At 41.9% G+C, this 27,575-nt stretch overlaps 1 protein-coding gene across 3 annotated transcripts in view; it reads left to right on the top strand.

The window, feature by feature from the left end:
• Positions 1-493: 493 nt before the first annotated feature.
• LOC131056800 (ferredoxin C 2, chloroplastic) overlaps positions 494-27,575 on the top strand; it is a 122,249-nt gene continuing 95,167 nt past the window's right edge. For 2 of the 3 annotated variants that reach the window (XM_057991072.1, XM_057991073.2), the window contains exon 1: positions 494-913. In XM_057991072.1, the coding sequence (XP_057847055.1) occupies positions 644-913 (270 nt within the window). In that variant the 5' untranslated portion in view covers positions 494-643. The remainder of the gene's footprint in view (positions 914-27,575) is intronic. The other variant, XM_057991074.1, reaches the window with a different exon arrangement.

The following is a 27,575-nucleotide window of genomic DNA, read 5'->3' on the forward strand; positions in this document are numbered from 1 at the left end:
CATCATCAAATATGATGTCACATCAACATGCTTTTTGCCAAGGTGTCCAAAACAACCCCCCCAAAAAGTGAGACCAATAGGTGTGCAAAAGAGACCCCAATAGTTGTGCAGCTAACATGGCATCACCTAATTGGTTACTTTTTACAATATTAGTACATTTCTTAACAACTATTGGTACATTTCGTAACAATGTTGGTACATTTCCTAACAAAAATTGATATTTTTTGTTTCAAACAATAGGTTTTATTTGTTCGATTTTTGGAACAAAAGGTATCAACAACCCTCACAACAATTGGTACATGCTCAACTACTGGATCTTTTCCCCTAATCTTATAAAATTTTAATAAACTCTTCTATTATAAAACTTTACACTTCAAAATTCAAATATAGTGTGGTATATTAAACTATTTGCCTCTGCGAAAATTTGTCTTGGGTTTATTTTTTATTCGAAATTTAATAGATAATTCCGTTACCTTATTAATCCTATCGACGTGACCATTGCTCGATTTGGGGGATTGCTAGCGTAAACAAGCTAAGCTGCGGCGTGTCTGGGCGAGATAACACTACACACAAAATTCCTCATTCAAGATAATGTCCTCTCCTTTGTAACTTGTTCAAGCTGTTATTACCTTCTGCTAGTGAAATGACAATGTCAATGGCCGGACTATTGCAGCAGCCTTCTTGCTCTTACCTTTTTTCTCAGCCAACAATTCAAACGTCTTTCAGAAATTCAGGCAAAAGTATAAGTAGTGTTATCAATGGTAACAGAATTTGCAGAACGAGAGCTTTAACAGAGCTTCAGGAAAATGGAATACCGCCCAATACAACAATAGCAGGTCAAGTACCAAATCAGTATGTGGTTACAGTGTATGACAAACACAGAGGAATTACTCACAAATTTCAGGTTCCTGAGGTTAGCATATTTGTTTTCTTCTCGTTTAAGTTGAATATATGCCTCATACTATTGACTAAGTTTTCAAAATTCCACCAACGTGTACTTTCTAGGCACACTTGAGAAAAAACTTGGTAAATTTAGAAAACTTGGTGAATTCTTTATTCTGGGTATTTTATTTTCAACTTAGTAAATAATCTTTTCTTAGGATAAACTTAGTTTTCATGGCCAAGGGTATCACTCCTCCATAAAATTCACAAGATTCACAAGGGACTTGTAACGGTCCTCATCTGTTGGGCATATGCTAGACTCGGCAAGTTGAATACTATTTTTGAATTCCAATGATTTATCATGTTTCCTGGGATTGAACCCAGAGCTTTATTATGGAAGTATCAAAATTTTTATCATCTGAGCCAAAATCCATTTGGGTAGGGCAAACCCATTTTCCTGGTGTGCAGAGGTAACAGAATTGGTCTTTTATCATTCACACCTGCAGCGATTTGTTTAGTGGAGGACCGGTTGTGACCTTTTCACACATTGCCCCATTGCAGATTATAACTTGTAGGGGGATCGCCTATCTTAGTTTTAAGGGCTAACTCATCAAGAAGGCTAATGGCTAGAATTTCAGCTGTATGCAAGTGTTTTTGGTATGAAATTCTACTTGGAGTGTTATGTAGAAAGGATTTCCATTCATTCGTATGCTATTCTCGTTCAAGAGGGAAAGGTATGTATGCCCAAGAATTCATATTGATGTGGTGCTAAGGAGAGGAATTTATACTTTTGGAATTCATTCCTAATGGGATTTCCTTTAGACATTGAAAGGATTTGATTTTTAATGAGACTACCTTGTAGGGAAAGGAATTCATACCTACTGATGTGAGCACATCTAGAACTCAATACTAGCAGGTGGAAACACTAGTGAAGGAATTGGAACTCATATCAGGAGAATCAAGAAGGAATTTATATCAATACCTGAACCAACCACATTGAGCTCTAGTTATTTATCAGTTTTTGTAGAGAGGTCTTTTGTTGGGATTCGTCAAACGATTGGGGTTCTTTCTTAGAGGATTTGATTGAGGGTTTGAGTCCATTAATCTATTGTAGGGGAGAATGCACCATACATTTGTGTTCTTGATAGCTATGGGGCTAGGACATGATCCTAGAATCCTCATAATTTGGTACACCTAGGGAACCGAAATGATTCTTATTGTAATGTTCCCATTTTTATGCCATCTTTTTCTACTAGCGTTGGCCAATTTCTAGGGTTTTCCATCGGTTTCCAATTTTGATGGGAGTGTTCCAGTGTTCTTGGTGAGCTCAGTTCTCAGTTTTAGTGGGTTTCGACAATAGTTGCTACTTATAGTAAGTGCTTTCATGGTGCTAATCTTTTTGGGTTTTTTGGGGTTTGTTCTCTTTGGTTCTTGAGAACATTGCTATTTATAATAAGTGCTTGCATGACACCAATCTTGTTGGGTTTTTTTCTGTTTGGTTCCCAAAGAACATTACTATAGTATTTTATAGTAAGTGCTTGCATGATACCAATCTTTTTTAGGTTTTCTTGGGTTTGTTCTCTTTGGTCCTTGGAGAACAATGCTATTTATAGTAGTGGTTGCATAGCACTAAGGGTCTTTTTGGGTTTGTTCTCTTTGGCCCTCAGAGAACACTGCTACTGATAGCATGAACTTGTGTTGGCATCAGTTATTTTCTATCATCTTCAGTTGGTTTTGGCATGTTCGATTCTTGATTTCAGTATTTTATGAGAGTTTTGAGGCAAGATACTACTATTTGAATTTATGTTGCCCTAATCTTTCCCACCAATTCTATAAATTAGAGTTTTGACTCTCATTCTATTATTATGCTGGTGCACACATAATAAAATGCTTTTGGAATGAACTTGGAGAGTTCTTCTTGGATTGTTGAGGACGAAAACCCTCTTCTGTTAGCCTGGTTTTGGTGGTGCAAGATCCACCCTACCTGGTTGGTGATTTTAGTTTGAGTTTTCAACTTTTCAGTGGTTTCTTGGAGTTTGGTGACAAGGCTTTTGAAGCAGATTAAAATACATGAGGTATTTTGATGTGGGTTTCATGTTTTGAGGTGATTTGATGCTTATTGTAAAATCTGTTTGAGTTTTCAAAGGTTTTGGCGACCATTTCCAGAGCTGGCCGTACCGATCCAGCTACATAGAGAAGTAAATTTTAGCTCATATCTTCAGAAAGGGCTTATTTTATTTTATGTTAAAATTGCCCCTAGGGCAGGCCGTACACCTCCAGGAAGCACACGGATGTCTTTTCTGAGTTTAAATCTGCAAATTAGTGACTACAAAATATACTCTTTTGAGGGGATAGGTGTTGATGTGTTTTTTAGCACAATTGAACACATAATAAAATATCAAAACTATCCTATCCTCTCTTGATCAAAATCTTCTTGGATGCTAAATAATGTGATCAACCTAGATGATTCCAAGGTTTCTATAGTCAGGTCATGACATGTTGATAGCTCAATTGGCTGTTGTAATTGCTAGTAATCCAAGGGGACTTACATTGAATACTTGAATGTTGAATGTTTGGATGTTGCTGGAACTTAGATTCTAACTACTTGCTTCGAAAATAAAAGAGCAAAAGAGATAGGGTTCAAGAAATATAATCCAATCCTAAGAATTCAAGAGTAGTTACCGGTTTGGGTTCGACGAACCCGGTATGCCGGTACGGAAAATTTTTGAAAAGGGGTTTGGGTTCGTTCGAGTTCGTTAGTACAAAAACATGTAATATATATATATATATATATATATATATATATATTTTGATATTTGTGAAGCCTATAAGCATGAATTAAAATTTGCATGTCACATGGTATCATATAAACAATAAAACAAACATAAGCTTGTAATCATAGCATCATGATGATACCATAATAGCATCATATACTTCAAGTTTAGTATCAAAATGACAAAATATTCAAGTATCATTGTTTCAACTTTCAACAATATAAAGTTTAATCATCAAATGGATCATCTAATTCATCCTCCTCCTCCTCCTCCTCCTCATTGACATTGACATTAGATGAGCCAATGCCACTTGCACTATAAGTTGGCTTGATATCCGAGTCATCAAGTGTCAATGTAAGAAATTGAGAAGCGGGAGCATCCAAATCAGTATGCTTTGGCTCTATATCCCACATCTTCGTTTCCCCTTGTGTGTAGTCACGTTGTTTGTGTGAAAGAAGACGTAGGTTGGAATGCACATATACTAAATTCTCCGCTCTTTTTGATAGCAGCCTATTGTGCTTTACTGAGTGGATGAAAGAGTATGTGCTCCAATTTCTTTCTGAAGCAGATGAACTAGCAACCTATGAAGACAAAGTAAACTATAAATAAACTAAAACTTGTAAATTTAAAATTTTAATTAATTAAACTTACTTGTGATAAAACTTTTATAGCGAGGGGTTGTAGGTGTTGGAAGCATGTGCCATGGAAGTACCACCAGCTATGAGCATCCTTCTTGGATCTATGATGAAGTGCATCAACACTTAGACCATTCCCATTTGCGAATTCTATGAACTCATTTGTAACAACATCTCGCAAATCATCATCAGGATATAGTCTAAGAAATGCTGCCTTGTACCCATCAGATACTTCTAGATCTCTCCATGGCGGAATCCTTCCTGGTTTATCAAGAAACTGATTGCTATAGTACTTAGGTGTCAAGGCATAGGCAAGAAGATGCAAAGGAGTGGTCATCTTATTCCACCTTTCTACAATAATTGCTTCCGGTTCTTTGAAGAATTTCTCCCGGGGATCATTCTCTTTTTCATTTATAGCGACCTTTATTTTTTCAAGCATCGAGTCAATGCCATCATAAATCTCACCTATGCAAGGCCTATCCATGTCTGTATAGCAAATCATGCTCATGATGGGCTCAGTGATACTTAGGAGATATGTAAGAAGATCCCACCATTTCTCATTCAATATTCTCTCCCTAATTTTGTTTGCCCTCTCAGTGCTACTTTGCTTCCATACAGTCCAATTGGTGTTGATCACCATATTGCATAGTGCCACTCTAACTTTCACAAGTCGTCTTAAGACGATTGTGTTTGATGCAAAACGGGTCTTAGCAGTGTATAACACAAATTAATGCCAAATGATTAAAAAATAAAGCCAAACTTTAAAGAAGAATATACAATATTAGCTTACACAATGATATTATGAACATTGAAAAAAAATAAATAAAAAAATGTAAAATTAAATTACTATTTCACTTACCTTCAATAGCTCCAAATTCGAATAGGTTCTAAAAATCCCTCGAGACATGTGGTGGTTTGTGATGAACATCTGGATGTCCCTGATAAAGAAGGGGCCGACGGTGCTACTGCTGCCAAGTGCTCCCTCAGCTGGTGAACCTGCCGTGTCCAATGTTGGAGATCTCGCTCAGCTACCAATTGCCTCTCTCGGGATCTCTTTACCATAAAAACTGCTTCCATAAGCTCCTTCTGCTTCCCGTCCAATTCCTCCAAGGTAGATGTGAGACGGGTCTCAAGGGCTGCCCGTTCCGACACTTCTTGTGCACGCCCCGCCATCTCCTGGGCTAGTTTTGCCTTGGCACGAGCCAATTCCTCCTCTAGAATGGTCGCTCGAGCCCTCTGCTGTGCCAATTCCATCTCCATCGTATGCAGGCGAGTGACTAGCTCCTCTCGAGCTGTGATGGCCGCCACCCGCTCTGCCTCTGCGGTAGAGGCACTATGCTGGGTACGCCTAAGCTGGTAGTACCCGTCTCGAAAGGCTTGCTCTACCTGCTGTAGCAGCAAGTGTACTCCACTAGCCCCAATTGTCTCCTCATTCCTCCAATCCGTCTGTGTCGACTTGAATTTCATCCTCAGAATGCTACCTGCAACAAGTTAGTTTCACAAAATACCAATGGAAATGCTACAGGAAATCCAAACTCAACCAATGAAACTACATGAAATACATATGAAATAAAAATACTAATATTACCTTCATGGTTTATGTCTCATTGTGTCCTAACTCCACTGTTCTTGGTTGTAGATGGTGTGCTCTCAGACAAGCACTGATAGCTTCCAAGATGGCATATGAATAATGGACTGATAACTGATAGTTCACAAATGCTATGATATGCAATACTACATGATTATGCTAAAATGATTATGCTTTATGATAATTGCTAAATGATTATGCTATTTGCTTCAAGATTAAAACTCACATATGCATAAGTTTTACAAATGATTAGCTTTGAAAAGCAACTTGAAGACTAACTCTCTCTCAACTGAAGCTCTTGATTTTATAGACCTTGAGAGGATAAGATGATGTGGCTCAGATCAATAGTCATGATTAGATCTGCAGATTTGGATGGCTGTGAGCAAAGGTGAAGGTTGAGAGAAAGGGGGAAGGAGAAGACAAGTGTCACTCATCTCACCTTGACTGAGTTGCTGACTGAGGAAATCTAGGAATGGTTGGAGAAGATTTAGGCATGAGAGGACAAGTGGACTCAAGTCCATCCTAAGATATAGGGGATGTTGGAGAGAATATAGAAGGAGGTTATGAAATACGTGTACGTACACAATATTCATTAAATTTGGAGGTTGGAGATAAATGATGAATTAATATTTAAGAAATATTAATTTCCTTAGCCACATGTTTGATGAGTTGGCAAAGGGAAGATGAAATGGAGATGGAGGGTGAGTTGGATAAGAAAGATTAAATAATTTAGGAAATCATTTAATATTTGAGACTATAGGATAGAAGAATAACCATTAAATATTATATATTCAAATGATTGAAGGAGATAATTAAATATTAGATATTTAATTAACCGATTAGAAGAATAATTAAATATTAGATATTTAATTAATTAGAGGAATAGGATAGATAAATTAATTAATAAAATATTTCAATTAAATTAATTAATAGAAAGACACGAAATGAATTAAATAAATTAATCTTTTTCAAATTAACTATTTAATAGAAGAATAAACATTAAATAAATATATAATATTTATTTAATCTCTCAGCCAATTTTATGTGTATACACCGCCAACATCTTCGGAGTCTCCACAGTAGGCCAACCTCTGGCCTCAAAACATCTCCCAAACTCCTCTGCACACCCTCCTGTGGCAAAGGTGAGGAGACCCTCAACGACGGGCTGCCCAAGGGCCTGCTCCTGAATAGAGGTTGCCAATCTCCGCGCACTGGCCTCGACCTCGACTGCCATCCTCTGCGTACTGGCTCCCATCTCTGCTAGAAACATCTCCATGATCCGTGGCTGTCTCTTTGTAGTGGCCCTCATCTGCTGCTGCACCTCTCTCGTCTCCTCCCCAAACCCAATGGTGTCCTGGAAGAAATCCATCGCCAATTCCTGTCATCCCTCCTCCAGATGAGAACTAACCTCATCTAGGTCCACAATCTCGGGAAAAGGGCGTGGTGAGGGTGAGACAGGCGGGGGTCCCAGTGGGGGCATAAGAGGCATCTCATAGCGACCCAACCACGTGTCCATAGTGGCATCATCATCTGTGGTTGCGGTCACCTCCGTGTGTACAGGCTCCCTTGGTACGACAGACTCGGTGCAAAGAGGTTCGTTGTGAACTGGTGGTACTATTGGAACTCCCTCTGCCACATCCTGTGCCTGGATCACTGGTACGTCCTCTGCCGGAACTGCTGTGGCAACACTAGAGGGGGTTGGTAATGGGGGTCGGGGTCTCAACTGGCCAAATCCCGGAATGGCCACGACTGGTATGGCTCCCACCGTCACTCCTGAAGCCGGAAGGGGTGTCAATCCTCCATCCGGAACCAAGACTGCTGGCACATACACCAGTTGGCCCGCCGACCGTACTCCACCTGCCAGCAATCCACGGATGCCTATCATCACGTGCCCAAAGGACACTGCACAACCACTGCTCTCTGACCTCTCTTCTGTACCAGGGGTCTTCGCCATTGTCTTCCAACTAGCAAGGCGAAATGCGTTGTGGCTCTGGCTACTCCTGGAAGAAGCGTTTGAACCTTCCCCTTCTTCTGTACTACTGTTGTCCTCTTCTACAGCCTCCTCCTCTGCATCTTCGTCAACTGTCTCTGTCTCTTGTTCGGTTTCTGATGCTACTACCTGTGGTTGTCACCTGCGCTTCTTGTTGGAATGGGCTTCCCCGCTACCTGCAACAGTATCCAGGTGGGTCCAATAGAATATAGCGGGCTGTGAAGAGTCCGTCGACTCCTTAGGTTTCCAAACATGGTTTTCCAGAGAGACCTGTGTGCGTACAACATCAAGGAACAACCCTATGGCGTGGAACGACATGTAAAAGGCGCTGTGTCGTAGGGTAAAAAATTCATGAATTTTGTCGAACAAGACTTCAGTCCAATTGTACACCGTCCCATTCCTCAATCCATTCATAAGTGCAATCATGAGAATTGCAGTGTCGGATGCTCTGCTGGCTCCGGTAAGTATGCTTTTCATGACATCTAGCAAACACTGCCATTCACCTGGCACAATATATGGTTTTTTTAATCCTCTCCCCTTCGGTGCCTTAATCGCCGCCCATTCCTGGTCTGAAAAATAACTTCAACACATCAACTGTAGCAGTTGGTCCTTCCTCTCTGGCGACATCTTAGTGGCATTCTTGTCTACTTTCTTGCCCTCCACTGGTATGCCGAAAACCCTAGCAAAATCCTTTGGGATGAATGAGATTGTCATAGTGCTCTGCTGATACGAGAATGTGGATGCTTTTGTTGCGCTATCATATGTGGTCACCATCATTCGTAGACATGGCTCAAAATCCTTGGTGGCAAAGATTGGCATTTGAATTGCCCAGTGTACCTGTGCTTTCTTGAGAGACTGTTTGATCAAATTATCCTCTGGGGTCTCTAGCCACTAGGTCCTGCATACACTTCCACTTAACCCTTCAAATGTAACAGTTTCCGAGGTGATTTTTTTTGGCATTATCTTCTTTTTTCCCTTTCTTGCATCTACTGGCCCTGCAACTTTTACTCCAGACGACAACACTCTCTTTCCCTTGTCTATGCCTATTGTACTTGCTTTAGCCATCTTCCCTGACTTAGCCGGTTGCTCTAACTGCTGCAACCGATTTCGCCAATCCAGCTTCCCCAGTCTTGGTTTTCCTAACTCCATCAATTTGCTATAATTGCCAGTACTAACACTTAAATATTTTTCAATACCATTATTTCCCTTTTTGCCGGCTCTAGCGATATTGGTATGGAACTCTTTATGCTTTGTATGGATTGCAATTTTGTTCCCCTATGATTCGATACTTTGTACGGTCTTTCATTGGACGGATTTCTTCCTTGTATGCGTGCTATCTCACCGTACGACCCCTTTTCCTTTTGGCCGTACGCTATCTTCCTCACGTGGTCGTACGGTCTTCCTTGTCACCCTTTGTCTGTACGTGTCCTCCTTCAGCATCCATACGGTTTTCGATTCGCACCCTAGGTCACCGTACGGATTTTAATATGCTCTCTTTTTGCCAATGTACGGATTTGAATCCTCCAGTTATCGTACGGATTTCTTGTTTACACTTTGACCATACGACTTCGTTTGATCACCTGCAAGATGTACAGATAATGCTCATAGTCCTACCGTACAGAATGTTGTCTCCTGGCAATGTACGGACTTCTGAATGCTTGTACGGACTCCTCTCCTCCAGCTACCGTATGGATTTCTCTGTCTCCCCTTTGGTCGTATGGATTTTGATAGCCATACTATTTTGTTGAAGTTGTATGGATTTCGATAGCCGTACTATTCGTCTAGTGTTGCAATGTCCGTACAGTGTCTATGGAATATGTTTTCATTGGTCTGTACGGTTTTAAGATCGTAAGGTAAAACCGTATGGAAGTTCTCCGTCTTTTCAATTTTTCAATTTTTTTATTTTTTTAATAAAATAATTACCTTTCTCACTTGGCCGAGTAGGCCCCGCCTCCGGACGAACTCGGTCATTCCATGACTGCCTTTGGTGGTAAATTTTCAATTTTGACCTGTTTACCGTCTCCTTTATCGGTTGGTCATCCAATGTGGACAACTTAATCGCTCCATTCTCAGCTACCCCGCGAATTTTATATGGCCCCAGCCATCAGACTTTAAATTTTCCAGGCTTGATCTCATTCTGCCCATTATACTTCAGCACCCATTGACCCGGATGAAACTCCATGCGTCGGATGTGCTTATCATGCTAAAATTTCCATTGTTGTTGAGCGGCTTTAGTGGCCCATTGGGCCATCATCCTTCGTTTGTCCAACTTGCCCAACGCGTACAGTCGCTCCCGCAAGCTCTCCATATCTCCTAGCTGGTTCTCAATTGCTATCCTTAGACTTGAGATCATGAACTCTGCCGACACAATGGCCTCTTGGCCATACATTAACTGAAAGGGTGTCTGGCCCGTCGTGGCTTTGTAGGTGTTCCGGTATGCCCACAGTACAGATGGCAACTTCTCCTCCCAATCTTCCTGCTCAACTCCGCAAGACTTATAGATCACAGACACCAATATTTTATTAGTGGCCTCCGCTTGCCTGTTGGCCCTCGGGTAGTATGGGCTTGACAAGGAATGAAAAATCTTGAATTCCGTCGTGAGTAGCTTGACTACATGGTTCACAAAGTGCCCACCGCAATCATTTGTCAGTTGGATTGGGATGTCATACCTTGTGATGATCTGTTCATAAATGAACTTGGTTGTACTCGAAGCTGAGTTATCCGGTAGTGCTCGCGCCTCAGCCCACTTGGTAAGGTATTCTGTTGCTACCACAATGTATCGACATCTTCGAGCTCTGTTGACCTTCAAGGGTCCAATGAAATCCAGACCCTAGCGTTCAAACAACTCCTGGGCATGGGATGGGTTGAGGAGCATAAAGTCCTGCTTCAATGGTTTTCCTGCCCTTTGGCAAGTATCACAACCCACCACCCATTCCCGTGCATCATTATCCAGGTTGGGCCACCATAGTCTGGCCAGCAATACTTTGCGTGCGGTGGTGTCTGGACCTGTGTGGACTCTTGCGGGCCCTTCGTGCGCTTCTCATAGCACCCCTAGAATCTCTTCTTCCATCACACACCTTCTAAGGATTTGGTCGGGTCCCATCTTGTACAGCAACCCATTGATTAGTTGGAATGTCCTGCTTCTCAGGACCAACTTCCGTCTCACTTGGCAACATCTTTGTTGGGAATCGAGAAGTGGACAAATATTCCCCTATGTGTGCATACCACGAGGGTAGTGCGGCAATTTGGAACAGATGTGCATCAGGAAAGTCATCATTGACTCCCTTCGGTGGCTCTCCTGACTTAATCTAGGACAATTGATCAGCAAACACTTGGCTCTTGCTTGGCCGTACAATTATTGTGAATGTGAACTCTTGAAGGAGTAATAGCCACCTGCTTATTCTGTCTTGGATAATGGGTTTATTTACCAGGTACATCAACGCCTGGTGATCCACATAAAAAGTGAAAGGTGTTGCCAGCAAGTAGTGCCGAAATTTTTGTACGACATAGACCATTCCGAGGGCTTCCCTCTCGGTAGTACTATAATTCTTCTCGGCTTTCGACAGCAAGCGACTAGCAAAATAGATGGGATGGTCCAACCCATGTCCCCCTTCCTGTGCTAGCGTAGCCCCAATGCCATAGTTCGAGGCATCCACATGCATGTGGAATTCTTGGTCCCAATTTGGATAGGCCAGAATGGGTGCGGCCACTAGTCTCCTCTCGAGTTCATCAAATGTTTCCCCCTGTGCCGGTCCCCACACGTACGGTTCACCCTTCTATGTCAGTTTGTCCAATGAGAATGAAAGTTGAGCAAAGTTCTTAAAGAACTTCCGGTAATATCCGATATGTCCTAGGAAGGATTTTACTCCTGTCACATCAATGGGCGGCTCCATCTCCACAATTATCCGTACCTTGTCCAAGTCAGTTTTTAATCCAGCCTTGCAAACAATATGGCCCAACAACTTCCCTTGTGGCACCATAAATTTGCATTTCTTCGGGTTCAGGGCTAGCCTGGCCCTCCGACATCTCTCCATGCATTCCCGCAGTGCCACCAAGTGAGTGTCTTCGCTACTAAAAATAGACCAGTCATCCAAAAAGGCCTTAAAATTTCTCATAGACATTTTGTCGAAGATGTGAAGGACTATCCTTTGAAATTTTGCCGGAGCATTGCACAAACTGAATGGCATCCGGTTGTACGCATAGACTCCGTCCTCCACCACAAAGGTGGTCTTCAACTTGTCCTCCTTAGCTATCGAGATCTGATTATATCCAGAAAAGCCGTCCAGGAATGAGTAAATTTCATGGCCAGCCATCTCCTCCAGGATGCTGTCTGTGAAAGGTATAGGGAACGGATCCTTGATGGTGACTGCGTCGAGGCACTGAAAATCCACGCAAATACGGATCTGGTTGGCCTCCTTCAGCAAGATCACGATCGGCGAGACCCACTCACTTGTCTCCACCCGAAATATGATGCCGGCCTCCAGCATCCGTTTGATTTCTTCGTTCACCTTGGCCGCATAGTTCTTATTCATGCGGTACGGCCTCTTCCGTACCGACTAGGCTCCAGGGACCAACGGTATCCGATGGACACATAGTTTAGGCAGGACTCCTTTCAGATTTTCGTAGGACCATGCAAACACGTCCTTGTATTCTATGAAATTTTTGAAGGCTGCAGCCTTCAACACCGGATTCCAATCGTTTCCCACCCAAATATTTCGAGGGGCGGCAGCATCTCCTAGGTTCGTCTCCTTCACGGTGGGGTCTTTGTACTGCATTGGTTTGTCCTTTGTAAACTCATATGCCAGAGCATCATTCACTATGGCGTCTCCCTCCTTATACTCCTTGTATTTTGGTGGAAACTCATCTTTCTCACTTGGCTCTTCTTCAATTTGCAGCATGTGGCACGCAAGATGAAAGACTTCATAGTCATCCATCTGCCAGTGGAATAGCCCATTCAACGAGCACATGTCATCCTCTGAGCAACCATCAAGTTCAAGCACTCCTTCGTTATTTGGTTTCGTCTTGCCTTCACCTTCGTCAGAGCCCCACTTCCATCTGTTTGAGTCGTTTGAGTCGGAGTTTGATGATGTAGGCTCCTTGCTGACGGCCTGGGTCCTCAGACCAATAACGTACTTCCGCCCACCTTTCTCCATGGAGAGGGTGTTCTTCTTCCAATTGTGATTCACTCTGGCTTTAATCGGCCAGCCTCTTCCAAGGATTGCGTCATAGCCCTTTTTCTTCAAGGGAATCACCACAAAGTCTAGAACGAAGGGCTGAGTGCCGATCGTCACCTGTGGAGCCATGAGTGTCCCGATGGGTTTGATATCATGTTGGTCGACACCCACTAGGTTGAAGGTCGACGGCCATAGTGTCGGCTTGCCCAATTTTTCGCCACGTCTCCTTGGGAAGTACATTTACCTCAGACCCTCCGTCTATGATGGTGTCCATGAGGATCATACCCAATATCCCCATTTCCACCACTGTCGGGTGCCTCCCGTTGTTCACCGCCAACAACATGGGGTCAGCTGAGGGGCTGACCGACACCTCTGTGTGAAGTGTTGCTATACGGATCGGCACTTCTATGGCATTTAGTGATGGCTTTTGTTAATCTCGACATGGTGTTGAGGAGGTCCTGGAGTTTGACGGGTACCTCAGTCTGCAACACTTGTCGGAGGATGTTCTGTTCAGATTCAACCGATGTACTCGTCGAGGTTTCTCGGCATTCCTTCTTCATTTCCCACTCAATATCGGCCTTGGCTACCCGTACTCGTTCCTTCTCCGTACGAGGGTCAGGATAAGTAGCCTTCTTTGTTTGTGCTCTAGTGATGGTGAGCGTCTCCCTTTCGTTGGACTTTTCAATTGTTAATAAATTTATTCCAGACTTCGGGCAACTCTCGTCGTCATGATCTCCTGGCCTACACCATCGGCACATATGTTGAGGGGTGTCTCCCTTGGGACAATCATGAGCATAGTGTCCCCATTCATTACAGGCTCGACACTGGATCATCGAGCAACCTTTTGCATCATACTACACTCGGTGGGTGCTATTGTTGTTATTTTTCCCTCCCGTCTATTGTTTTTGTACCCGCCGGAAGATGCTGCGATATTGGCCAATTGCTGTGGGTTAGCAGCTACTGCGGCTGTGGAAGGTTGCTCCTGAGTCAGAAGCACTTGGGCGCTTCTTGTTTTCATATTGTACGGGCACTCCTTGGTGGAGTGTCCCAGTACTTGACAAACGTCACATAAAGCTTTCTTCGGACATGTATCCTTAGTGTGGCCTTCCTCCTTGCAATTTGCGCACCACAAGTTCCCTTCGTTCTTACTGTTGTTCCCCTTCATTTCTTTGAATTCTTTCATCATCCTATACATGTCCTTCTGTAGAGTGTGAACTTTCTTGCTTGACTCCTCGTCACTACTGCTCTTAGAGGAACCATCGTCACCCAATGATTTATCCTTTTTCTTCTTCGAGGTCTTGCCTTCGCTCTTGAGGTCCATGGCTCGGTTGTATGCATCCTCGTACGAGGTAGGAGGGACAATCTTCATCTTCTTTCTAAGAGAGGATCTCAGTCCTTCCACGAACCACCACTTTTTCAATCCATTAGCAGGCTGATTATCCATCTTTCCGAGCAATTCTTTGAGTCGCTGGTTGTATGCTCATACTGTCTCGTTCTTCCCCTACTTTGTGCACAAGATTTCGGCAACGATTTCATTGTCGTCCCGAAGGAGTTGAAACTCCGTCTCGAAGGCTTTTTGCAATTCGTCCCAGGTACCTATCTTCGTCTTGTCCATGTCAGAGTACGAGTCCACGGCTAGCCCTCATAGGGTGGTGGGAAACTGCACCACCCATTCGGCCTTGTCGGTCACTCCATTGGCCGACCAGATCGTTCCGCATGTACAACAATGTCGTATAGGATCCTCCTTCCCGTCTCTAGTGAATTTAGGCAATTTCTGCCTGTTCGCCGTTATGCTTCTTGGTTGCGGCCCAGTCGGCCCTCCATAACTTGACCCTCCAGAAATTGGTCCTCCAGAAACTGACCCTCCAGGAATTGGTCCTCCGGAAACTTGTGTGTTAGGTCCCACCAGGTTACTCCGACTACCCGAGCTTGATGAGCTCGAACCGAACAAATTGCTTCGACTATCGTGCCCTTGTGTCCTCTCGACTCCTTCAGCCGCACCAGTATCTCCTACTTCTCTGTTCTCTGTCTCGGTCTCCTTTTCTCTCCTGGTCTCGTCACCTCTAAATGGTGTGTACAACTCTACCGTACTCCCCTCGCCAATCTCCTCGAACGTGAGGGAAAGGTCCCCCAACCGCTTCCTAGTGGTTTCTATCAATACAAAAACTTGGCCCTCGCCAGTGGAACCGTCATTGCCATTCCCTCCACTTCCTTCCTCAGCAATTTTCTTTAGCCGTCTCCTTCGTTCGGCTTGTTGTTCCAATCTTAGTGCCCTCGCTGCTGCTTTGTGTCCGTCTTCCTCCTGTCCCTTCGGTACACGGTTTCGATCCTTGTTCAGCGTCACAGGCATCAATTCTTACGCTCCATGGAGTGGAAGGTTCTTCGTTGACCTTTGTCACGTTCCTCCTCCCATCGACTCCTCTTGTGGAATTGTTGTAAAATTTGTTGCCGACGATTCTCACGATAGGTTTCCTCTCGACGAGTTTGTAGGGCAAGAAATGCTTGTGCCAGCAGGATAGGTAGGTTATTCATCAATCGGTTTACCACCGGACTTACGGCAAGGGCACTCCACACGGTACGCTCTGGGAAGTCCTTCGCTATGTCTTCCCTTCGTACGTAAGTTTCAATCGACGCTTGCAAGATGCAGGTGAAATTTCTTGTCAGTGCCCTCTCTCCTTCGAACAACTCCTCCGGTTCTTCCTTTGGATTGTTACTTGTCCCCTCGCTCACTAGTTGTCCCATTATCGTCGTGCCTTGTAGTATGCTCCCATCATTCCCAGGTTTAAATCGGCAACGGCGGCAAATGTTTTGCCCCTGAGGGGTGTGTGTGTATTCAGTGCATAACAGTACATAGATAAAGGAAATGCAACAGTACACAAAAATGCAAGTAAGGAGAGCTCATATGTCTGTATTCATTGATTCCAAATACCAGTACATTCAAACATAGATTCTTTCAACCATATCTACACACTGAAATAGGAAGCCAAGTACATATATATAGGTGTTGGTATAGGCTGCCCGGTGCCAACTGCCGACAACCGTCACGTAACCACCGACCTTTAACACACTTAACATTCTAATTACAAAATGACATAACTACTCGACAACAGCATACACATCTCTGATCCATTTTATTTTTTGCCCAATCCTTTGTAGTATAAGATTGAGTGAATGTATCGCACAAGGTGTCCAAAAGATGTGATCATAGCGTTGCTCAACCAACAAACCAACAACTCTACAATTTTTTGCATTGTCTGTTATGACTTGGACAACATTGCGGGGTCCCACTGACTCAATGGCAGAGATTAGAATTTCTGCAATAAATTGGCCATTTTTATTTGGCCCTCACAATCCACAACTTTCAAAAACATTACCCCTTTAGGGGACATGTTGATGTGTTTTTTATGCACATAACAATACAGAATAAATTACCAAAGTCATTTACCCTCTCTTGAACAAAATCACCTCAGATGCTAAGAATGAGATCAACTAAAATGATTCCAAGGTTTCTACATGTCAGGTCTTGACGAGTGGGTAAGTTCAGTGGTTGATGTGAATTGCTGTGTTTCACTTTGGGGACTTACGCAAATGTTTGGATTATCATGAATGATGCGGAATAGGTGTGCTGACAACTTAAGATTTATCAATAAGGCTCTGGGTTTACTTCTTACTAAAAAAGGGGGAAAAAGGATAGGGTTTAGGAAATCTATTCTAAAACTAGGAATGTAGGAAATGATGAATGGATCTAGTGGAATCAAACCAGGCAAGGTCTCACAATCAGGTATTGACACAAGCTTAGTGCAATCATCTAAGGTATACTTAATGATTTTCAAACTATTACCATCAAACGAAGACACCATCCAAGTTGATGCTTGTCAATGGACACATAATAGTTGAAGTTATGCTTACTCAAACGCCAGTTGACCACACCAGGCGCACTTACCAGCGGAAAGAGGCTAGTGGTATAGATTAAGGATTCCACACAAATATACTCAACAAATCTTCCATTCAATCTAACATACATGAAAATAAATTCTAATATAAATTCTAATCTAACTTGGAGGAATTGAGAACCATGAATGCAAATACAAGATTTGAAGAGCAAAATCACCAACAATTGAACAATGATTAGGATTCAAATAGCTGTAGCATATACCAACAATTCTACAAAAACTCTCTCTTACAAATGAGAGACAAAGGGGCATATATAGAGTCTCTTACAAAATGGATGGCCCAGATTGATCTAAGATCAACGGTCGAGATCATGCCAACAAAACCCGACAATTGCCCTAATTAGGGTTACATCAAAAATGACGCCACCAACATATGGCCCAATAGAAAGATACCTAGTCATCATATAGGGAATCTTCTAGAAGATTCCTTCCTGCATCTCTCTCTCTCCTAGCATACTGCAAGAATCTAGCCAATACTGAATCTAACTCCTCCATGGAAATGCTAGTCAAGGTATCCTGCTGTAAATCAATCACATCCAATGAATCCGAGCAAGCATTCAAAGTGTTCTCCCATTCAGGCATGAGCTTCTGCGAATTATGAACATGAATCAACAAAGAGACCAAGTCATCTATCTGACTCTTCTGCAAAGAGTCCAACTGGCAAAAATACATAAATTTCATTTTGTCTCTTAATTTGGCTAAGTGTAAACCACTAGCATCACTAACATCAACACCCAATAATTCCTCAATCGAGGCAAGGATCTTCATCTGAATGTCTTGAATTAATCCTTCCATCTCCATACAACTCGATTGGGCGTTCTCATAAGCTGATTTCTTCAAAGCTAGTGCACAATACCAGCCATGGAAATTATATTTGTCTCCACTGTGCACAATGTTCTCATTGACCAAGGTGGAATTAGGAACCTTCTTCAATTCCAGGAGGCGTGAAATAGTCTTCTCGTGGATAGGCCGGAATTCTTCCCAAACTCCCTCCAAATACTGGATTCTGAATACGAGCGTTGTTGTCTTATCATATGCTTGAACAAACTGAGTAAGGAAATCATCTGCCTGCTTCCTTGTGCTTTCAATCTATTTTTCCACCTCTGAGTGTGAATGTATTCCATGGTCAACTGCAATAGGGGAAATAAGGGTGGGATCTCCACGCCTTGTCCCTGCAATATACTCTCTGAGTCTAATATTTTCTTCTTTGTACCTTTCCTTCTCCACAATCGCTGTGTCTAACTTTGCATTGATTGCTTGGAGGTTGTCACCAATCTCCTGGAATTCCTGCACTGCGGATGGACGACCAAGGGTGACTGAAGTGATCTGGAAATCCATGGGAGTAGCAGTGTCCACTGTCACGCCGGCTCTAGGAACAACAATCTGCGCAATCCGCATTCCTGTCTCATCTCTAGCTATGTGCGACAAAATTTCCGCTCTCTTGGGCTCCTTCCTCTTAGCACTCCTAGCTAGGTAGTCATCACTATCATCAATGGGCTATACCTCTATCATTTGTTTACTTTTCTCCATGCTCTTCTTCAACCATTTAGGAATAGCGGTCATCTCCATACCATCATCAAGACATACTTCTCGATCCAGTCCTTTCAATGCCAAGATAACATCCTCATTATCATCAGGATTATCCTTAGTCCAATCATATACTTCATTTCCCAGGCTAACTTCCAAAAGGATAGTAGGGGATTCCAGTTGATCATTATTCTCATCAGGAGGTGCGGATGTTGCTGTGGCATGGAACTCCTGAATATTCTCTGGTAATATCACTGTGTTGGAACATTGCTAAGTCTCCTTATTCTGTTTTGTTACTTCAATCACTTCGATTGATGAGACACTGGGAGGGGGTGAAGGAATGATAAGTGGAGGAATGATAATCTTCTGTTTCTTCTTCACATCCTCAATCTTCTTCCCTCTAGCCTTGACTTCTCTAGGCATGTTCTTCCTTCTCTTGGGAGCTTGACTCTCTTCGTCTGCATGAATCCTGACATCACTGACAGTTCTTTGATCATCCTCGGAAGTAGACTCTTCCGACTTCATCCTTTCATAAGTGAAGGGAACACCCATGTCAACTAATTTATTCATCTGCATATCTACCCATGTGCGGGAGAATTTCAAGACCTCTCTCATCAATACATTCAGGTCAATCTCTTCTGACTCTGACCAATTTGGCAATAGGATTGCCTTCTTCATTTCATTCTCATAATGTGGGTGTGTATGATCTCTATCATCTAGTACTTGATCAGGGATGAGGAAAAGTCCACACTTCCTCATGAAATCCACTGACATTCTGGACCACATTCTTCTCTTCATTGCTTGTTCGTCCATTAAATTAGCCCAATAATCCTCTATGTCGACCTTATGAGTGAACTTCTCTCCTCTGATCCTTCCGACCTTCTTATCTGGATCGAATCTTTCTCTTTTCTTGTAGGTAGCAAATCTGTAGAATGCAATCTCCTCACCTGTAGTGCTGGCAGCTATGGTGGATTGGCAGACCTCTGACGTCTTCCCAACTGAAATAGGGAATGTCATTCCTGTCCTGTGCTTCTCTCTTTGGATAACATCAAACTCTAGAAGCTGTCTCACCACTTCCAATAATATCATTTTGTCAGTAGGATACCTAGGAAGTCTGTAGGGTTCAAATTGAAACCCATGAATCCTGAGGTATGTGAAAGTGGGAAACTGTATATACCACGATCCATATTTCTCTATTAACTCTGTTGCCTCCTTGGAAAATCTTCTGTGGATTTCGCCTTGCAGCATCCGTGTGATGTACATAGTGAATGCATCATTCACTCTCTTGTAGTCTTCAATTCTGTGCATACTCAACTGGGGGTAGCATTCATAACTCTTAAACTGTCCTTGCCCATTCCCGACTTCACCTTTGCATATTAATCCTTTGTATGAAACAAATCATGCAAGCAGGTACACCAGGTAAGAAGTCATGGCGAATGACTTGGACCGCTCTACATTCCTCAACTGAAAATCCAGATTGTCGCTTATGATCTTGGACCAATTCACTAGTGTTCCTCTAAGACAATCCTAGATGAAGTAGAACATCCATCCATGAAATATTGCTCCCTGTGGCATTCCCATCACTCTATTGAGTAGGAATATCAAATCACTATATTCCTCCTTAAAATCTACGCACATAAGTGTCTTGGGAGCCTTGGAATGATGATTCCTAGGTTCAATCGTCCACTCTTTATTAATCAAACTCTTGCATACACCCATCTTCTTTGTGTATCTGTCTGCATAATCCTCCTTGGTCACATCCTTCATGTCTGTACTGCGTGGAATTCCGAATACCTCAGCAATGGCATCCTCAGCAAGGTAGGCGATGACAACACCCTTAGGACTCTTGATCATTCTTGTGAGTGGATCGTAACATCGTGCACATTCCAGGATCAACTCACTGCACTGTATGGATTGTGGAAACCCAGCGGCATGGAAAATGCCACTTTTCATAATATTCGCATATGCTGGGGAAGGAACCTGATCTTTGGATCCGAACATCCGACGCTGCATCTGGTCGAAGTCTAGGAAATGCATGTTGGTATCAGTGATCTCCTTCCATTTGGATGAAATCTTAAACTCTGGATAAAATCCAGTCTCCAATGTCTTCAACAGCTCTTTCCTTTCCTTACATCCTGATTTTGACATCGCACTTGTACGAAGCTGGAAGTTAGTCCTAGGATAAAAATAAATACTGGTAATAAAATTCTTGACTTTCTAGAGATTTAACTAGTTTAGAGCATGGAGTCAGGAAAATAATCCATACACTTGGTAAGTGTTAGCAATTACGTTCAAAGTGTGACAACACTAAGGCATGAAAGCCTTCCATAAAATTCATTTATACCTCCTTATGCTTAGAAAATATGCAAGCAAAGAATGCAAAGGAGTATACCGGATTGATGATGACTAAGGAAAAGTGTGAAAGGTTGTGTTTTCACACAATGAATGTCTGAAGACACCTTCCGCAGTCAACAATGGAGGTCAAAATTCTGAAGACAACCTGAAAATCAGACTTCTTTAAACATGTTGTAATCTTAAAAAATGTGCATAAAATCAATAAAAATCAGTTTTATTGATGAAAACAATAATTTTCTGGAATGTAAGTATGGCCGGTAAAATTTAGTTTTCTGAAGACAAGTTTGAAAATTGAACACTTCAGACTTACCAGCACCTTGCAAAGTGGTTTAAATCCCTGAAAATGATGAAGAATGGCTTAGGAAACAGCCCCAAGCAAATTCGCCAAAATTGGTTAGGTGGCTGGAAATGAAATTTTTTGAGGACAACCGCCTAACAATGGAGTTTCAGACCTGCAACAGCATTAAAATGGTCTAAAAAGTGCACAGAAAACTCCATAAAATGCCTCCAAATGCTAAATGTTTAAGTTGGAATTGGCTGGGCAATAAAAACTTAAATCTGAAAATTAATGGCAGCCATTAATGGAGGTCAAAATCTGAAGCAAACCTCAGATCTGAAGCGAATCAGCAGGCTGGAAATGATGACAGCCAACAAACATGCATGAAAATCATCAAAACATGGCACCAAAACACCTCCCAAGCAAAATCGAATTTTTCCCAAGTCTAGCGCTAAAATGGAAATCTGAAAATTGATGCCAATGGTAGCTTAGATCTGCAGCAATGGAGGGTGGCAACAATCTGGAAAAATCACCCAAGTTGGGGTTGGATACCCCAAACACAAAAAATTGCCTTAGCAAAAAATCGAAATTTTCAAAATTCTGAAAATTGTTGTTAATGGCAGCAATCTGCAGCAATGAAGGTCTGAACAACATCAAAAATGGTGGAGGAAAAATCGCCCAAGTCTTCAATCAAGATTTTGCCAACTTTTACCAAAAATTGCTAAATTTGGAAAAATTGCCAAACTTAGCAAAAATCGAAAATCTGAAACTGGTCTTTAATGGCAGCCAAGGAGGAATAAGTCAGCAAGCTGGAAAAAATGGATGAAAATAAATCTTCAATCCCACACTTCACAAAAACGCCTTGCTAAAAATTCACCCACTTGAGAAAAATCACTTTCATGGAGACACCTGGCAGAATTAATAATAAAATAATGCTGAAGTTCCTCTCATATACTTGCTTTCATCCTTCACTTTCACCACACAAGCAATGTGGGATAAAAAAACACTTGTATAAATACTTGCTTGGTGAAACCCTAACTTGCTTCTAGAAGGTTCAAACATTTAATAATTATTGCAAGTTATTAAATTTGCTTTTAAATTTTAAATAATCATTTAATAATTATTTAAAAGCAATCAAAATGGAGCTTATTTATTAAAATATTTCAATTTAAATCCAAAATAAAGCCTCCAAGGGATAATCGCTATAGGTTGGGATTAAAAAAATCCCTTCAAAAATCACTTAAGTGTCAAAATTTGCCCCATAGGGGAAATTCGACCCATGCTTGGACAAAAATCCATGCTCAATCTCATCAAAATGCACATAAAAACCATCCCAGGGGAAAATCGATATGAGTTTGGACAAAAATCCAGACAAAAATGCACTCATTTTGCAAAAATCACCCCCCAGGAGAAATTCGATGGGTGTCTGGACAAAAATCCACACTCAAAACTCACTTAACTTGGAAAAAAACCTCCCTGGTGGAAAATCAACCTCAGTCTAGACAAAATCCGGACTCAAAACTCTTCATAATGTTCCCAGTGGAAAATCGATCCTTGTCTGGATAAAAATCCGAACAAAAATCCTTACAAAAATGTTCAGGGGAAAATCGATCCCTGTTTGGATAAAAATCTGGACAAAAATCCTCACTTAGTTGTCACAAAAATCTTGGTGGAAAATCAACCCAAGCATGGAATTATCCTTGCATTCTAGTCCGCACTCCAATCCGCACTCCCAGGGGAAATTCGATGGCAGTTTGGATAAATCCTGACACTTAGCCAAATTTTAGCATTTCCAGGGGAAAATCGCTCCAGGTGTGGATAAACAGTTGGGGAAATTAGTGGCCATTATGGATTCCAGGGGAAACCCATGTGTAGTATGGATTTTGAGTGGGGGAATGGGTTGGGTAGTTTGGAATGTGAGGGAAAAATCACCTCTAGCATGGATTTTGACCCTTTAACCCTTAGAATATGAATTTCCCTTAGGATTTTATCATTTTAACCACTCAAAATCACTCAGCGACTTTAAATTTGACTAGACTTATACTAATTTTCCAAAAATATGAGCGAAACGCTAGGAAAATATTGGAATAAAGTGCAAAACCAACTTAAATATTACCTTAGGAGCGAGAAAACAACTCCAAAAGGTCTGTAAATACCTTGGCACTTTAAAATCACTTATGCGCGTGTTTAAAAACACGTTAACGTTCAATAGGTCTAACACTTTAGCAAAACTTAGGATCATTAAAAATATCATCTTTTGCAACTTGATCCTAACACTTCAAAAACCCTAGACGGCACTAGGCATGATCAACTCCGAGACTCGGGCATGGGAAACGCAAAATTGCCCACTAAGCAGCCAAAACCCTAACCTAACGATGCAGGAAGCTGGAAAAGAGGGGGTCCTTGTTAGCAATGGGGCGATGTGTGAAAAGGTCACAACAGGACACCACTATGACATTGATCAAGAGAGGGTTTTTAGCATCTTTCCACCCATCTGAAACAATTGTTACACCTGGCTCAACCCATGAGTCCCTCATGGGTTTCAATGCATCTTCAACCCTCTTCACCTCATTGTCCAATAATGTTCCATGTACCTTTTCATAACTTGGGCCCTTATACCCTCTTGGAGCTTCATTAACACTTTTCATCATTTGCTTCCAATATGGGGAGCGAACAACATTGAAAGCCAACCCATTTGCACAAATGTACCTTTGTACATCTTGGTCAGCAATGTTTCTACTCTCATTTTGAAATGCGGTTTCTAAAGGCCCCTTTGTTCTTTTGCGTGTCAAGGGTGGTTCACTTTGAGGTTCATTTGTGGCAAAGAAGGGGTGGTCTTCTACTACAATATTGGGATTAGAAGGGGCTTGCATTCTCTTTGTTTTCTTTGATGCGGTTTGGTTCAATCTACGGGCTTCTCTCTCTTCTGCCGCTTCATGCTCCCTAATATATTTCATCATTGTCTCATCTAGTATAGGTTTACCATCTTTTCCAGGGCATTTTTTGATGCCTCTTCCTTTTATTCCACACAAATGGCTTATCACCTGATAATATGAACTGTTAAGTTCAATACCACATCCTTGGCATCTCCAATGGAATCCCCCACCTCTTGGAAGTGGTTTTATAATGTCAACATACTTCCATAAGGGAGAATTTGGATTATTTCTTTGTTTTGCAATAGTTTGCTCATTGCCAATGGAGGAAGATGTAGATGCCATCCTAGTTCCTATGGCAAGAAATAATATAAACATATTCAAAAACAAAAACTAAATAATGAAAAAAAATTCAAGTTTCATGTTTGACAATTTGTGAAACAAAAATAGTTGGAAAAAAATGTTAAAAAACCTACCTCTTGCAGCCAATGGAAGCTTGAAAATGTATGGAAATGATGCTGCAGCACTTGTTGAAGCTTCAAAAATCAGTCTTCAACTCCTTTTTGATCTTGGAAGCCAAATTATGTTCACTCTTTCTTCAACCTGCTCTCATAAAACTTTTGTTTGCAACACAAATGAGGAGAAATGAGTGAATATAATGTTTTAGAAGTCACTTTTAGGGTATAAGTTTCACTTTTTAGCAGACGGAATTCATAAAAAAATAAATTTTGCATATAATTTGCTTTTTTGGGCCGCCCAACAGCCCAACTTCGACTGGGTTCAACCAGGAACGAACCATCTCTGGGTTTTTTCGAACCCTGGTCGAACCCAGTCCGAACCGGACCCAAACTAGGAACCCGGTCGAACGAGGACCGGTACCAGGGAGGTCCAAGGGCGAACCCGGTAACTTAGAAGAGCAATGGACGACCTTTGGTGAAACTCCACTAAGCCTTGCTTTGTCATGCAAAGCACCAACTCCACAAAGCTTAGTGCGATCGTCTAAGGAGAACAAAATGATGTTCAAATCACTATTAACAACAAGGATACCATCAAGGCAATGCATATCAAAGTGTGAATAGCAATTGAAGTTAAGCTCATTCAAGAATTCCAGTTGATCACACAAGGCAAACTTACAATCAACAAATTGCTAGTGGTATGGATATATGATTTTCACCATTGATCATACACAAAGTTCTTTCATTCATCTCATTATCATTATCTAACGTGAAGATCCAACAAGAAACCATGCAATTGTAGAAATCAACACATTTCATCATAACTTCAATGAAAAGGAAGTTTATTTACAACTTTGGCAACAATTTCTGCCTTCTCTAACTATTCTACTCTAGCTACTTTCTGCAATTAAACTATGAGCTTTTTATAGTGCTCTCAATACAATTTGATGGCTCAGATTGATTCACAATCAATGGCCGAGATTATAAGATGAAAACCCTAATTAGGGTTTGTTACAACAACTCCCTTTGGCCAATGAGAAAATTGTTGATGTTGTAGCTAGGTCAGATCTCTTCTAGGGCCGACCTAGCACTTGTAGGTGACTAATTGGCCTATCGGCCTGTTGTGACCATTTCACACATCGCCCCATCGCAAATGGGGACCCCCTCTTTTTGCTTGTTTTTTTGTTCGTGTTCGCTTTCGTTTTTAGGGTTTTGTTAGTCCGTTAGTTGTCTGGATTTAGGGCTAAGCCTTAGGGTTTTAAATCTTGCCTTTTCAAGCCAAAATCCAGTCATTTTTGAGCGCTTTTGAGCTTTCTTTTCTAGAATGCAAATTTTGAATGCAATGATTTCGCCAAAATGGTCTAATTTTCAATTGGAATGTTCATGCAGAACTTAAACTTGTTTAAATGATGACCGTCAATGTGAATTTTTGTCTGATTGAATATTTTGACCAAATTTTGACTTTTTTGAAGTTTGATCCTGGGCATTGGAATTGATTTGTTTTCGCCTCGTGAAGTGTTAAAATGTGAAAAATCTTGTTATTTTGGCCTGTAGGAGCAAAATCGCTCCTGTCCCTCAGTGAAGGACGGGAGCTCAATTTCAAATATCTCATTGTCCTTGCAGAGTCCAGACGAAGTTTACGTTTGAAGTGGTGGAGAACGACAAGATCTTTCCATTGAATATAAATTGAAGATTTTCATGAGCACAGAAAGGCCTCCAGGAAGAAAATCGCTCCTGTTCCTCAGTGAAGGACCGGAGCTACAATTCAAATTTCGCCATGTCCATGCAAGATTTTGATGACTCAGCAATTGGAGGACGTCCGAAGGAAGATACTTTGCCAAATGAATATAATTTGAGATGCAAAAAATGAAGGAAAATGACCTATATTGACTAAATCGCTCCTGTCCCTCTCCAAGGGACCAGGGCGAGGTACCTTGTAGCTCTCGTCCCTCTCCCAGGGACCAGAGCGACTTCCTCCATTTTGCAAAATCCAGACAAGGGTCAAGGCAAGTTTACGTTCAAAAACGAAGGAGAACATGAGATGAACGCATTGAATATAAATTGAAGATTTTTGGGACGCCCATAACAGTGCTAAATGCCTAGTTCGCTCCTGTCCCTCAGGAAGGGACCAGAGCGATTTTTGATATAATTACCTCTTTTTGCAAAATTCCAAACAATGTCAAGGCATGGACGAATGGGGTGAAGAGGGACGAATCCGTTGAATATAAACTTGGAACCTGGCAAAGTAAGATGAAGGCCACAAAGGAAGGATCGCTCCTGTCCCTCTCCAAGGGACCAGGGCGATACAATGGTGAAGATACGTCCCTCTCAAGTTCAAGGTCGTTCCTCCAAAGTTCAAGGTCGACACAAGTCAAGACAAGGTGGCGAGGGACATTTCAAGGCGTCTTCATCATGCGCAAACAACTCAAAGGACGTTAAATGAAGAAATTGACACCCTATAACATAGATCGCTCCTGTCCCTTAGGAAGGGACCAAGGCGATGTTAGATGCATTGGCCATTTCATGCAAAATTTACGTAAGGACAAGACATTGCAATGTTTTAGAGGGTCCATGGTATGGTAAAAGGATAATAAACAAGAGTTTTGAACGTGAAATGATCATTATTTTGAGCATGGAGACTATATCGCTCCTGTCCCTCTCCAAGGGACCAGGGCGATTTGCTTTGGATTCCTTGTTTTGCTTCAAGATCAAGCTAAGTCAAGACGTCTTAAGATAGCATATGGTCCAAGGCATCGTTTGAAGATAATTTGCAAAAGTGTTGAACGTCCAAACATTGCCAAATAATGTAAAAGCCTCACATCGCTCCTGTCCTTTGGACAAGGACCAGGGCGATATCATCAAAAGCACGCACGTTCCTTCAAAGATCAAAGCGAAGCAAGGTTAGGTAAGGTGAAGGACGACGTTTGAAGGGCATTACAATGAAGATCGAAGTGCAAAGTTGACAAGGTCAAGGAAAGGACATGGATCGCTCCTGTCCCTCTCCAAGGGACAAGGGCGATGATCCCTTTAATACACTCAAAACTTCATGCGAGCAAGTGGAATAAGCGCAAAAGACACGAACAAAGGATGCT

Source organism: Cryptomeria japonica, chromosome 4 (assembly GCF_030272615.1).
Source record: "Cryptomeria japonica chromosome 4, Sugi_1.0, whole genome shotgun sequence".
Lineage (NCBI taxonomy): Eukaryota > Viridiplantae > Streptophyta > Pinopsida > Cupressales > Cupressaceae > Cryptomeria > Cryptomeria japonica.